This window comes from Gavialis gangeticus, unplaced genomic scaffold, assembly GCF_001723915.1.
Source record: "Gavialis gangeticus isolate Ggan-Ray unplaced genomic scaffold, GavGan_comp1, whole genome shotgun sequence".
Lineage (NCBI taxonomy): Eukaryota > Metazoa > Chordata > Crocodylia > Gavialidae > Gavialis > Gavialis gangeticus.
Window position 1 is genome coordinate 64,279,571 of NW_017729032.1, and position 14,014 is coordinate 64,293,584.

Consider the following 14,014-nt stretch of genomic DNA (forward strand, 5'->3'; position numbering starts at 1 on the left):
TTACTCTCCATCACTGCTCCTGACCTGGGCATGGATTATGTGGTTGCTCTGGCCATGCAGCAGTGGTTGCAGTGGCAGCAGCTCCAGCCCTGGGTCAGAGCTGGAGCTGAAGGTGGAGCAAGAACTGCTGCTACCACTAATGCATGGCCAGTTGGGGGATGGGGCAACCATGTGCTTTGTACCTGTGTTGAAACCAGAAACATGATGGAGTGGCAGGGGAGGGAGTGGGAAGAAGAAACTGGGGGAAGAGGTGACGGGCGAAGCAGAGGCTGTGTGGGGCAGCAGCTACAGCTCCAACCCCAGGCCAGAGCCAGAGCAGCCACCTGCCTTCCCATTTATACTTGAATCCAAGATAAGTGGCTTCCCCCCATGTTGAATGGGGGGGGGCGGGGGCCTCACCTTGAATTTGAGTAAATATGGTAAACATACATTAAAGGTGGGTGGCAGACAGAAGAGTACTAACTGTAGTCCAGTGATTAAGGCAATGGGTCCTAACCCCCTCTGTCCCATGAGTAATGATCACGGATCCAGGTTTTCTGTTTCCCACAGAAAAATGGAGAAAACCATGGATTTTACCCTTTGCTGGAGGCAAATATGGATTTCTCATTTTACCGGAGAAACTTGTGGACTTTGCAGTTTTGCAAACAGCTCTCTGCAGGCTGGCAGAGTTCCAGCCTGCAAGGGGCTGGGGAGAACCAGAGGACGGTGGGCGGGCAGGGAGCGTGATGTGTATCTATATGCACATGGCTGCCAGGCAGCCTGGGGAGCAGCTCTGGCAGGTAAGAAGGGCAGACTGAGGGTCCCATATGGAGGGAATTGGGCAGGACAGGGCTGGGACTGCTGCCCAGCTGGATAGTATGTGGTGGTTGGGGTCTGGGGCCACAATGTGCCTGCAGGGCCTTGGCAGGGAGTGGGCTGGGGCCACGGGCAGCTCATTCAGGGGGTGGGGGGACAGCTCCCTACTGCTGCATGCACTTCCAGGGGAGCTGGGGGAGGACCCATGCCCCCAGATCTGTGCGAAGGATAGGGGCAAGGGTGGGTGTGGGCTGTAGCAGGTTGTTCCCTCACTGCTGCCATTCGTGCAGCGGATGCATTGCCAGGGCAGTGTGGAGCTTGTAGCAGCAAGCAGCTTTTCTGTATGGCCCTGTTCTGCCCTGAAGTGCCAGGTCCCACCTGCTGGACTGCAGAGGCCCTGGGGGAAGGCAGCAGGGTGAGGAGCTCAAGCCTGCAGTGGACAGCCTGCATCCCCCTCCCCTTGTACAGATCTGGGGGGGACATGTCCCCCTTGCCCCTCTGGAAGTGTATGCAGTGGCAGGGAGCTGACCCTACCTGTCCAAGCCTGCAGCAGGCAGGCAGCAGTGGGAGGGGAAACTGGGCTCCATTTCACTGCAGCAGCCGCTGCCTCCTGTCAGGGGCAGGGGGCTGTGGACCTGGGTCCCTGGCCCTGTAGCCCTGGCAGCCAAGGTCCCCTCCGGCAGGGCTGGGGGTGGCAGGGGTCTGTGGGTGGGGTTGAGGGGCACGAGCAGGGCCATGGGGCTGTGGGAGGTTGAGTGAGGGGCACCAGTAAGGCCCAGGGGTTGTTGGGGGGGAGTGAGGGGCCTTTCATTTTAGTCACAGATTTTGGGGTTTTAATCAGAGAATTTGCAATTTTTTAATCAGAGAAAACCAGGATCACTGGTAATGATGTTACGCAAGTAACATGCCACAGGCAACATCATGGTTTGCTCTTTCTCTCAACCTAGATGCTAGTAGTAAAGGACTCAGTTTAATTTTTTTATTTCTTGCTACATGCACTGTTGGAAACTCACAGGCAATATGATGCCCACAAACCCTGGTTTAGGTACCACTGGATTTGGACATTTACCTGTGGCCTAGGGAACAGGGACTTGAACCTCTGTCTCAGTTTTCAGTGTAATATCTTATATCAACAGGCTCTTTGCTATACTGTGGTAAGGCTACTTCTCTTTTTGAAAAGAATTCTATCCTGGACCTCAGAAACCTTTCCCATGAAAATTTTGTTGAAAGAGATATATTTCTACAAAATGTTTTGGTTTCAATTAAATGTTTTTGCTGGAAAAAGCCAATTAACTGAAAAGTTATTGAGTGGCTCTGTAAATCTCTTTGAAAGTACATATAAAACAAACCTTACCTTCCACTGAAGAGTAAGAGAATTTTTGGTCCGATTTGTTATCCTTGGAGGATTTGGAATATCAGGTTCACAGCTCATTGTGGTAAAACTCTCTGCTTCAGAAGGGTTTCCCTTTATGCAGTTGCTTTCTGCTTGAACTCTAGAGTAGTAAAACAGTTTGATGTTTTGCTTCAGAATCTGAATAATATTTTCTGTAGAACTGTAGAATTATTTAAAGATACAAATAAAAGCAAAAAACCCAATTCTCCCCTTCTCTAAAGTATTGCTGTTAAAAGTAACATCTAAAAATGATCTAATAAAAGTAATGCTCATAGGTGGATCCAGGATTCTGAAAAAGGGGGTATATGAGCAGTGACTGGTGTTGCAGGAATGGATGCACCCTCTCCATGCCCAGCCTCAATTGTTAGTAGGTAGACAACACCATGGAAGCAGCTGGAGACTTTTTAGGCCCAGGAATCAGGTAAGAATCTCTCCCACCCCACAGCTCTTGGCACCCTCTCCTTTTCCCTCTGTGCTCAGCGGCATCTCCCCTCTTCGCCTATTCCCCCCTTACCCTCTCTGTGTGAGGAAAGGCTGAGTGGAGAGCCAGGCTCAGCTGGGGACAGCAGCAGTAGGCAGGTCTCCTCTTCCTATACCCAAAGGCATCAGTAGAGAGGGCAAGGGGCAGAATGGTCAGAGAGGGGAGATGCCCCTGAACACAGAGGGGAAGGGGAGAGGGTGTCGAGAAAGGTGGGTTCTTACCTGCTTTGGGGACTTAGAAAGTCCCTGGCTGCACTCCTGTAGCATGGTCTGAAAGGTGGGTGTGACCACAACTGTACCCACTCTGGATCCGCCCCTGGTCATGCAAGGGGCAAACACAGTACATTGTTTTGGATATGCACTAGTTCCTGTCAGTCACCATTTATTGTCTACATAATTATACATTATGCATTAGTCCCTGTATCTAGATAAAGTAACAAATGCAGTATCTTGGATAACAACATTTCATAAGCACTTGTAAATGATGACTGATGGTGACTATTGCATTAAAAACAAACAACACCCCAAACCCAAAATTCTCTAATATACATATACCAAATGAAATGATAATAGCTTTCCTCCCCAAACATACACCAACATTTATCAGTTAACTTCCGTATTTTGGTTATAAGCAAATTATTTACAGATTCTATACATATGCTTTAACTGTAAAGAAAGTAAAAACTATTTTAAAAAGGTATGAAGAATTATATTGAGGCTTATGCAATATCTAAAATATCAGATATATAAAATATTTTAAGATACCATCAATTGTTACAATTTCTTCAAAACAAAAATATCAGGTATAGTATTTCAAAAGTTTCTTAGAGAAAACAAATGGTAGAACATAACACTACAACTTTAGCACACAGAGGTATGAATGAACTGACTCCTAGAGATAAACAAAATAAAACAAGATAATGTAACATTAAGATGAAAGATAATGGGACTACCTGCTGGCAGAAGGGCTATCTACACTGAACTTGACCACTGCCTCCCTTTCAGCTGTAGCCAAAGTTTTATTATTGCTGTAACTCCTAAAAATCCCATTAATCTGCCACCTATGCAGGTTTTTGTACTGTCTGCCTGTTCAGCTTTTGTATTCATCTACAGGGATGCTACTTTTGATTGGATCTAGGGTGGAGGTTCCCAACCTTTTTATGCTGCGGACTGGCAAACTGCAGACTAGCAGTGACCAGCATATGTGGGCAGGCAGCCAACCCTTTTTTATACTGAAACCCCCCCCCTTTGCCTCCCTGTTGGGAACCCCTGATCTAGGGTCATCAACAAGAACAGAATGCATGTCTTTCAAGCTCACCCCCTGTGAACTGATTAGTTGTTGAAGACTACCATACACTGGGGTCTGGAGAAATTTCTTCTTCTTAACCAGTTTTCCATTGCAAACAGTGGAACCCAGGATGGCTGTGGAATCTCCTTGCTGTTTATCTTCCTACTTCTGCAGATGAAACGGTGCATCAAGTCTCAAAACATTATGAGGGAATGAGCTCTTGCTTTTTTATTGAGAAGACTAAGGGTGCTGACAGAAGTGATGTTTAGTTATGTGACTGGCCCCCTGAAGCTGTCTATGGCCATGCCCTGACAGAAGTGCATGACTGCAGAGCATTTTAAAAGTGCCCAATCGTGCAACAATTGGAATGCTCATTACCTGAGGGTTCAGATGAAGGTGCTCCAAAATGGAACGCCTTCATTAACTTTTGTCAGTGCATTCCCTAGTCCCACCCCTGTGGGACAGTGATCCTGCTGACCCAACAGATGTTTGCTTTTGGGTCCAGGGGGTTGGGGGACTGAGCTCCATTTTGGAGCGGCTGTGTGTCTGCAGCCTCTCTTCCCTAGTCCTGTCCCTGCCCCCCTCCCAGTTATGGTGTTGCCTTCAGGATGGGAGGGGAGGGAGCTAGGGCTGGGGTTTGCCCAGTTTGTGCTGGAAGGTAGGGCAGGTGGTCTGGAGTTGACTGGAGTCCAATCCACCTGCCCCACCCTCCAGCACAGGCTACGCAAGCCCCAGCCTGAGCACCCTCCCCTCTCTTCTTCCCATCCCATCCTGAAGGCAGCACTGAAGCTGGGTGGGGGGGCGGGTTGGGACTAGGGAAGAGAGGCTACAGAAATGCAGCTGCTCCAAACTGCAGCTCAATCTCCCAATCCCTCGGACCTAAAAGCAAACATCTGTTGGGTTGGCAGGATCACTGTAACTCATGGCGCTTCCTGTGAAGCACCATGAGTTACAGCAAGGAGTTTCATGTCTGTCAGTGTCCTAAGTTGTTTGGTTTCCTAATTGCCCAGTAAGGTTCTCTCCAAAAAGGAGTACATTTGGTGTTAAATTTTACTGGTTGGCTTTTCAGTTGCATAGTCACATCTTCCATCCTTCCTGAATGGGCCTATAGTTCTCTTTTTCCTGGCAACTTGTATCAGGCGTGCTCACTTCTGACTCACCTATTCCTCACCTTCTGGAATTCTATCCTCAGGTTGCTAGTACAGGGCTCTGATGCCTCACTTACCTGCACTGGTTCTCAGGGATTCGTTGGTACTTGCTGGATTGGTACTTCATTGGTATTTGCTCAGGAATTCATTAGAACATGGAATTACAAGGAACCATGGGATTGCAGTATCCAAGAATAATCCCACTGGAAGGGTAACAGACCACTGAATGCTGATGGAGTCACATACAAAGACAAAAGATGTCTTTGTATGCCTGTCTTGTTGGTCTTCATTAAATCTCCCAGGACAAAACCAAGGGTGACATTTATACTCTCCACTCCCCTCACTATTTGCAGGATGGGCAAGTCTGCTTTTGACCATGGTTATTTGGAACTGTTGGCAAACCTAGTGTAAATAGCTGTGATTCAAGTTTTTACTCCTAATCATGGTAGAGGCAATAACTAAACATTTTTTTCAGTGCATCTGTAACTGTCTCATATTCTTTGAATCTATACTCCCCGAGCCACCACATACTTTGACAAGGTGTCATACACTCTCAGAAAATACCTGTTTTCACCTGATCTTCCTGAGGGCAGCCTTTTCAAGTCAGTCTTTTCATATTCCGGGTGGCTAGGTGCTTTTTTAATCAACAACACACACTGGTAATGTTCTTTGTAAGCTGGCTGACAATACAGTTCTGTTACCTTCATAGACCCACCTTTTGGTAGCTGTATCAATGCAGTTGGCTACTGAACTGCACTAAATAGCCTCAGCTGGGACTCCTAAAATGATTTATTTGCACACCAGCAATAACTCAGGTTCTAAGATTGTTCTAGTCTGAGTCTATCCTCATTGCCCTTAACCAGATAAAAGTATCTGCAACTACATTTTGCTTTCCAATTTGTTAACAATTGTGAATGCATATGCAGAGACAGTTCACAGCTACAGCAGGTTGGGCTTTATATAAAGCCACATGCATGGTACTGGTGTCAGAGTACACTGTAATTTCTATGCCCAGTAAAAATGGAAAACAGGCCGGTTTTTCTTGCCTACTGGGCATGGACTTTATCCTTGACCATAGTCAGATAAAACTATTCTATATGTGGTTTCCTTCTCATACCATCTCCAAAAACCACTTGTTTTTATGGATAACAAGGTTGTCAATCTGTTTAAGTACAGATCTGACAACAAGCATTAAAGCATCACAGATTATCAGCATCAGTCCAACCATGCTATTTCATGATCTCATCAAGAGAAGAACAGGATGGCAGATGGCAGACTGAAAATGTTAGTCAATATAGACATGCTGTTATATATACAGATGCAATTAAATATTTTCAAATGTAATCTAAAATATTTCCATGGCATTTAAAAGGTGAAAGAAAAATTCCTACCTTGCATGATAATCAGTTGCTGGCCTGAGATCATTGATAGTTACATTATTTTTTTCTCCACTGAAAAGAAGCATAATTTTGTTTTAAAAATTACTTCCGACTCATAGAATTTAAAGATGGAAAAGACCCACGAGATTATCTAACTTAACAGTGCAGAATTATTCTCTGCAATATGTTTACTAGAGGCTAGCTGCTGAAGCATGCTAAGTATAGTAGAATAATCTATCTTTTGCTCGCAGGTCTTTAAAATCATCCTCCACCTAGTCACAACAAAATATATCATCTGAGTCTTGTCCTGGGGGGACAGTATATGGTAGCACTACATTAAAATACTATACATGTACATAAATACTTTATAAATACTGATCATCAGATATACCATCTTAGGTACATAAAACACATTACCTAAAAGTGTAAATTAATGCTGTTACTCATATTCATATTAGTGGTATGCACACTGGCATACATGAAATGTGGAGACTTCCTGGAAACTGGGTCTCAATGAGCACCCTTCCATAGCACTGAAGAAGTCAGGCTCTATAGGGGCTGTGCAATCCTAACCAGGTCATATTTTCCCCATAAATCCCAGTCATAAAAGAACAGAATTTGGAGGCAGAAGGGAAGGTGGCAGTAGCATGAATATATAGAGTAATACAGGAAACCCTTGGTATTCGTGGGTTCAGCATTTGCGGTTTCAACCCATATTTTAAATGCACTTCAAACACTTACCAGAGCTCCTTGGGAGCTCCGCGCTTGATGCCGCTGGGCTCCTGCTGTTGCAGCTGGAGCTGTCCCCCACCCCCCCAGCTGCCAGGGGCACTGCGTTCATGAATGCAGTGCCCTATATGCAGATTTCGCCATTTACGGGGATCACAGGAATGTATCCCCTGCGAATAGCAAGGGTTGCCTGTAGGCTCAAGAGACACGCAATTAACCTGGTAAAACATTTTTAGATATGCTATGATAGTTCATTTATTCTCCCTTGTTTTGAAGGAGAATGAAAGAGTTGTATGGTCTACGATTTTGTTGATGGGAGTCCAGTTTTGCTTACACTGTGCCATTGCCATGATATTGTGTTTTGAAAGTAACTGAGGGAACCTGCCTTATTTAATGTTATATTATACAAGGCTAACAAAAGCTCACTGAGCCTGTGAAAGGGGTGCCCTTATTGTTAGTAGTGGTGTAGCAAAACCGCCAGTTTTTCTTTTTTTTTCTTTTAAAATGCATTCCCTCCCCTTCCCCATCCATTTCTGACTTTTTCTTTCCCTCTCTGTTCCCTACAGTTAAGTATAAGTGAGCTAAGACATAGGATAAGCTTCAGCATTTTATTTTGGTAGCAAGTTGTATTTGTTTTGTTTTTTCTCCTTTATATTGTATAATTATTATGTTTATATTGATTTATACTGTTCTATATTACTGTTTTACTGGGACTGTATGATTTAGGCCTACATATGCAAGTTAGCATAAGTCATGTCAAGTTTCCATTTTGTTTGTCAAGTCTCCATCCTGTCCCCATGCCCAGTTGTGTAACCCATGACTCACACCTACCCCTCCTATGTAACTTGGTTCCTGAATGAATGGGGATAAATGAGGGTGCTTGACAGACAATGGCAGTAGGTCTAAAAATAGCTCCCTCTGAATGACTGAACCATCAACACCAATTCCTGGACCAACGACCCGGCCCTTGGAACCACCCTCAGCATTCAAGAAACAAAAGATGAGGCAAGCTAACATTGTGCCAAGGCTGCATGTGCTCAGTAAGAACACCCGTGCTCCTCTGGAACAGGACTGACCTTGCCTGGACAGGCCCTCCCCATAGCAGATCAGAGGTAGTCTGCCCCATAAAAAGGGTAGTGAAAACTGACTCCTTGGGATGCCCTCTCCATCTGGACCAGCAACATGCCACACCACCTATCCACCCAGAGGCCCTGCTGGCAACCCCCCTCTGGACAACACCTACTGGACAAAGACCCCTTTCCAGCCTAGATAGATAGCTATCACCCTCACCCTCTCTTCAACCAAGGACTTGGACTCTGTTTCTCTTCCCTACCTGGACTCCAACCCTTTCACTGAGAATCTTTCTCCTGCTGCCATTGTGAGTGAGTGTGTGTGTGTGTATGTACCAATAACTTCATGGGCCTGTGTGACGTGCTGTCTGTTTAATAAACCTGTTATTTGGACCCCTGAGTTGGATTTTGCTTTACTATGGTTCAGCCCTGCTCCAATCTCTGCTCCTCGGCCTTCTAACTTCTGTCTCATTTCTCCCTCTCCTGCTTCTGGCTCACTGCCAACTCCAACACCTGTCCTGAGCTCCTCTCTGCCTCCAAACCCCCTGTTTCTTTGCCACTGTCTTATCTCTACTGCCTTTTCCCCTAAGCAACCAGGTTTCTGCCTCAGTTTCTTTCCTGGCTGTCTCCTGGGGGCCACCACTTATCTGCCCCCCCTCCGCCAATGTCTCAGCTGTCTGCCTCAGTTTCCAGCCCCAAGCTCCCAGGTTTCTATCTCTCTCTCTTTCCTGGTTGTCTCCTCCTTGCCACCAGGCTTCTCTTTTTTCTTTTTTCCCTCCCATGCACCAGGGACCTGGAGTAACCCCGGGGCCACTTGATCTTAAGTAAACCCAAGCCTCAGTCCCTTGGTCAGCTTCTCTCTAGTCCACCAGTTCTAATCTCAGTTTTGGTAACTTTTACTCCCTAACTTTAACTCTCTCTCTCACCTTAACCTTCCCCCAAGTATCCCAGGTACCCCAAGCACCCACATACATACTGTACCATCCAAGTTAGGAACTTATCTATGTGTAGGTGGGTTGTATGTGTGTGAACTGTTAAGTGTGTGTGTGTGTGTATACACACACACACACACACACACACACACATTATATAATCTCGTGTGCATGATATACAAATTAGTGATCTGTGTATGTGTACTGAGTGTGCGGGTATTGACAATTGACTTCTGTCTAATTTTTAGTGTGTATGTGCTTGACTTGGTGATAGGTATGCATGTGCCTAGGCTGGTTTGGATGTGTATGTGCCTGAGCTTGTAGTGTGTCTGTGTGTGTGTGTGTATGTATGTGTATGCACCTTATTGATTTGTGTGTTTGTATATGTGCAATTGTGTCACACCCTCCTGTCTAACAGCACAATATTGAGATCCTGAGAGTTGGCCTGACTCCACGGTTGCAATTTAAGCAAATAAATAAATAAATAAAACAAATAAATAAAATACGTAGTTCTGCTCTGCAGTGTTTGAGAGCCCTCAGCCTTCCACTGTAGTCAGTTGAAGTGTAATTAGTGAAACTTCAAGGCATTATCCACCTCAAAGTATTAAGCCTTTAACTAATACATTTTTGTTAAAAAAGCAAAAAATCAGAGTTCCATCTTACTGATTAAAATAGTTTGTCTCACAAGGGAACCTGCATGGCACTCAGGTTGTAGACAAAAGGCAGGCTTCTAAATGAGGCTTTAATTCACATAATCCAATGCAGTAGTAATTTAATAAAGATAACAAATACCTACGTATACATTGTTTTGTATTTTCCATCTTTTCCGGTGTTTGAAATCAGAACTTCATAAATATACACCTCTGGCATACTATTTTTGTCAGCATCCCCATTGATAGCACCAGATGGAGGGGACCATGTAAGTATTACTGTTCTTGCCTGAATATCTGATACCTGAAAAAACATAACATTTAAGCACGCTGTTATATAACTGCAAGCATAAACAGGTGCTATAACGAAGTAGAATCAATAAAACAAAAGCTGAAAATAATATAAATATCAGATCAGAATATCTGTTCAATTACAACAGCTCACTGATTAAGTTACAAATGTGTCCAAACCCCATATTTGGAAAAAATAGAAATGGCATCATCTCCATCCTAAAACACAATGCTGACTGCAACCAAAGAACATTTATGTATCAAGCGCCATCTAGTGGCTAAAAAGTGAATGCTTTGATTATATTTGTGATCCTTGAATATTAATTCTGGGAATAATTGTTTTGGAAATTTGTTACCTCCAGAAATAAGAGAACCCAATGACTATCTTCACAGCTAGAAATATGGAATTGCCATTTAGGTGCTGAGTAAGAAAACAACCTTCAAGAATTAAGTGGTTGATAGGACGTACAGAGAGCAAACAGAGTTGACAACTAAAATTGAACAGTTCTGTGTAGGCTTCAGCCCAAGAGAGCACCAAAAACTGGTCAGAGACAAGAGACAAACCTTGCTGGGAACTACATGCTAACTGAAGTGAGCAGAACTTTTTGCAAGAGGCAGAAAGATAGCCATAATAGAAAACTATCCTGCTATCTTCACATGAAGCATAAATAAGTTCCCAACAAAAAGACAGGAGATGCTGCTTTGGTGGTAGATCCACACTAGCACCAAAAACACTGCATTAGGCAGCTTGCCACAGATCCCAGAAGTCCTTAGGGAACTGGGAAGGGAACCAAGAGAGAGGAATATCCAATCTTAGAAATCCTTCCTGTCCCTCAAACCAAAGAAGAAAAAATGCAGAAGGTAAACAGTTATTTTGCATGGTGGGCAAGGCAAAGGACAGGTTTTGTGGAATACTGGCAAATCCACTCATTGCTGGTGGTGATGTGATTCTGACAGATCCCATCTGAGTAATGAGTATCACTTTCCCTGGGGAGAGATTAGCTAGAGCAGTCAGGAAAGCTTTAAACCAGCCAAGATGGGGAAGAGTGATAGATAATAAGTAAAGCCGGTCCCAAGGCATCAGTCATATGACAAATCCAAGAAGAAAAGAACATGAGGCATATATTTTTAAACTATCTTTATACTAATGTGAGGAGCCCTGATAATAAACTAGATGCACCAGAAAGGATCATATATGAAAGGAAATATAGACTGGTTGATGGCACTAAACACAACTGCTGGAACATGATGCTTAATGATTACAATTTATTTTTTGAAGCTAGATAATAAAAGGGAAGCCTTCTACACTGATTACAATATTAAAGTCACAGGCAACTGAATTTCACAGGACTTTGAAAATGTATATATTAAAGTTCTGACTAGTAAAACTAAAGCTGATGTACTGATGAGAATATGTTAAAGACCAACAAAAATCGCTAAGACAGGACAATTTTTTCTTAAGCCTCTTTCTGTATTGTGTAAGAAGAAAAATCTTATCATTTATGATTTCTACTTTAGGGACATTGCCAGTCATCTCATGCAATCAGTGACAAAGCTTTTTTTTTTTTTAAGAAACCCTAAAAATGATAGGTAATTTCTCAACACAGGAAGTTATGTAACTAGCACAGAATAATTCAATATTTAACTTCCCTCTGATAGACAAAGAAGTGTTAATCACTGACCTAAAAATGAGAGGTTGCCTAGGTACCAGTTAACATGAGCCCATTGAATTTACTTATGCAAGCAGAACAAGGTTCCAAATATTAGCTGGAACTCTAATAGGGTCATTATGCCAAAGCTCAAAGCAGTAGGCATAATGGACTCTGATCATAAATTTAAAGTGGAAAGTATTAATGAAAACTGGGAACTGTTAAAAAATCCATGATTCCAATGAAGTCATTCTGTACAAAAAGCCATCATAATTTAAAGGAGATAGGGAAGTGTCAAAAGAAAAAGAAATAAAACCCAAATATATGGAAAGGATGAAAAAAAGTGGAACTAAGTGGCAATAACTATAAGTTATGAATTTAAAATGTTTAAGTACCTAATAAGGGTAGCTCATGTGTTCAATAAAATATTAATTGATAATAGGTTTAAAGAACAGTAAAAGTAATTTTTAAACACAAGAATAAGAATTATTTATAGGTCAAATACAGGCCCACTGCTAAATGCAGATAGTAAAATGATAAATAATGATGTGGACAAGACAATTATATTCAACAGATATTTCTCTTCTGTACTTGGATGAAACAAAATGATGCATCTGTCTTATCTGATAGTATGGACTGCAAAATAAGTTTATTTTCTGTAACAAAGGAGAATGGGAGACAGCAGCTGTTAAAATAGTTTTCATATGAAAATACATTAATTATTTCCACTTTAGAGTCTTAACGGATGGAAGTAAGGAACTCCTTAACTCCCCTGTCCCCTCCAATGTTAATTTGTAATACATCTTGGAAAACTAGGGAAGTTCCAAAGAACTCAAGAACTCCCAATGCAATTTCAATATTTTACAAATAAAAGAGACCTGGGGAACTGAACTGGTTAGCTCAATGTCAGTCCCGATAAAAATAAAGACATGAAACTATTTTAGGACTCTTAACAAGAAACAAAAGTTAAAAATATAATTAGTGCCACTTGGCATGCTTTCACGAAAAGAAGTTCTGTCTAATCTAATTTGCCTTTTTTTCGGCATGACTACAGGTCTTGTTGCTAAAGGCAATGGTGTTACTATAGTATACGTGGATCTCTCTATGATATTTGGCTTATTACATTATTTCTTACACAGAATGAATAAAATTTTAGTTTACAAACAACATCAAAATGTTTCTGTAAATTGGGAGATATCAATGAATGGGGATGCTTACAGTGGGGTCCTCCAGTTCCTAGTCCAATGCTACTCAATATTTTATCAGCAGGGATCTGGGTTTTCTGTTTTCCATGGAAAAATAGGAACCCCCCCACGGATTTTCTCTTTTAACTGAGAAAAACATGGATTTTTCTTTTTTTAATGGAGAAACACAGATTTTCCTCTCTTGCAAAGAACTCTCTGCAGGCTGGCAGAGTTCCAGCATGCAAGGGGCTGTGGGGAGTAGGAGAAGGGTGGTCAGGCAGGGGCACCATGTGCATGTGTGCAATCACACATACACTTGGCTGCCAGGCAGTCTGGATACTAGCTCCCACAGGTAAGTCTAGTAGGGAGGCAAGGGGGGATTGAGGCTCCCATAGGGAGGGATGGAAGGAGTTGGGCAGGGCTGGTGCTGCTGCCCAGCTGGCGTAGCATGTGGGTCTTGGAGCCTAGGACCAGAATGCACAGCTACAGGGCCCTGGCAGAGACTGGGATGGAGCTATGGGTGGCTTGTCCGGGGGGGGGAAGGGGGGGGCAGCTCCCTGTCGTCGTGTGCACTCCTGGGGGTGGGAGGTGGGGGGGCATATGACCCCCAATCTGTGCTTGAGGCAAGGGTGGGTGCAGGCCACCTGCTACAAGCTCAGGCTCCCCACCCTGCTGCCTTCCCCCTGGGGCCTCCGCAAGAAGGTCCCGGGTAATGTGGGGCCCTTGCAGGACGCATTGGGAAATTTGGTCGTCACACCAGATGACAAAGTTAACATTGTTAACAATGTCTTTGCCTCTGTCTTCCTAAGTAGGGACCAGAACAGCCACCTCCCTGCTGGGCCCCCCTTGGGCCCCGGGGGAGGCACACCCGGGCCAAGGGTTAGCGAGGATTTAGTTAGGGAGCTTCTGGAGGGGCTGGACGTATTCAAGTCAGCCAGTCCGGATGATCTCCACCCTAGAGTTCTAAAGGAATTGGCTGAGGTCATTGCAGGACCCCTGGCATGGCTTTACGAGCACTCGTGGTGC

General features: G+C 43.8%; 1 protein-coding gene across 5 annotated transcripts in view; it reads right to left on the reverse strand.

Moving 5' to 3' along the window:
- Window positions 1-14,014, reverse strand: part of FNDC3A (fibronectin type III domain containing 3A) — a 300,433-nt gene that overhangs the window by 44,977 nt on the left and 241,442 nt on the right. For all 5 annotated transcript variants that reach the window (XM_019524325.1, XM_019524327.1, XM_019524326.1 and 2 more), the window contains 3 exons: window positions 10,011-10,168; window positions 6,496-6,555; window positions 2,150-2,288 (listed from right to left, as the gene is read on the reverse strand). In XM_019524325.1, coding sequence (XP_019379870.1) covers window positions 2,150-2,288; window positions 6,496-6,555; window positions 10,011-10,168 — 357 coding nt within the window. The remainder of the gene's footprint in view (window positions 1-2,149; window positions 2,289-6,495; window positions 6,556-10,010; window positions 10,169-14,014) is intronic.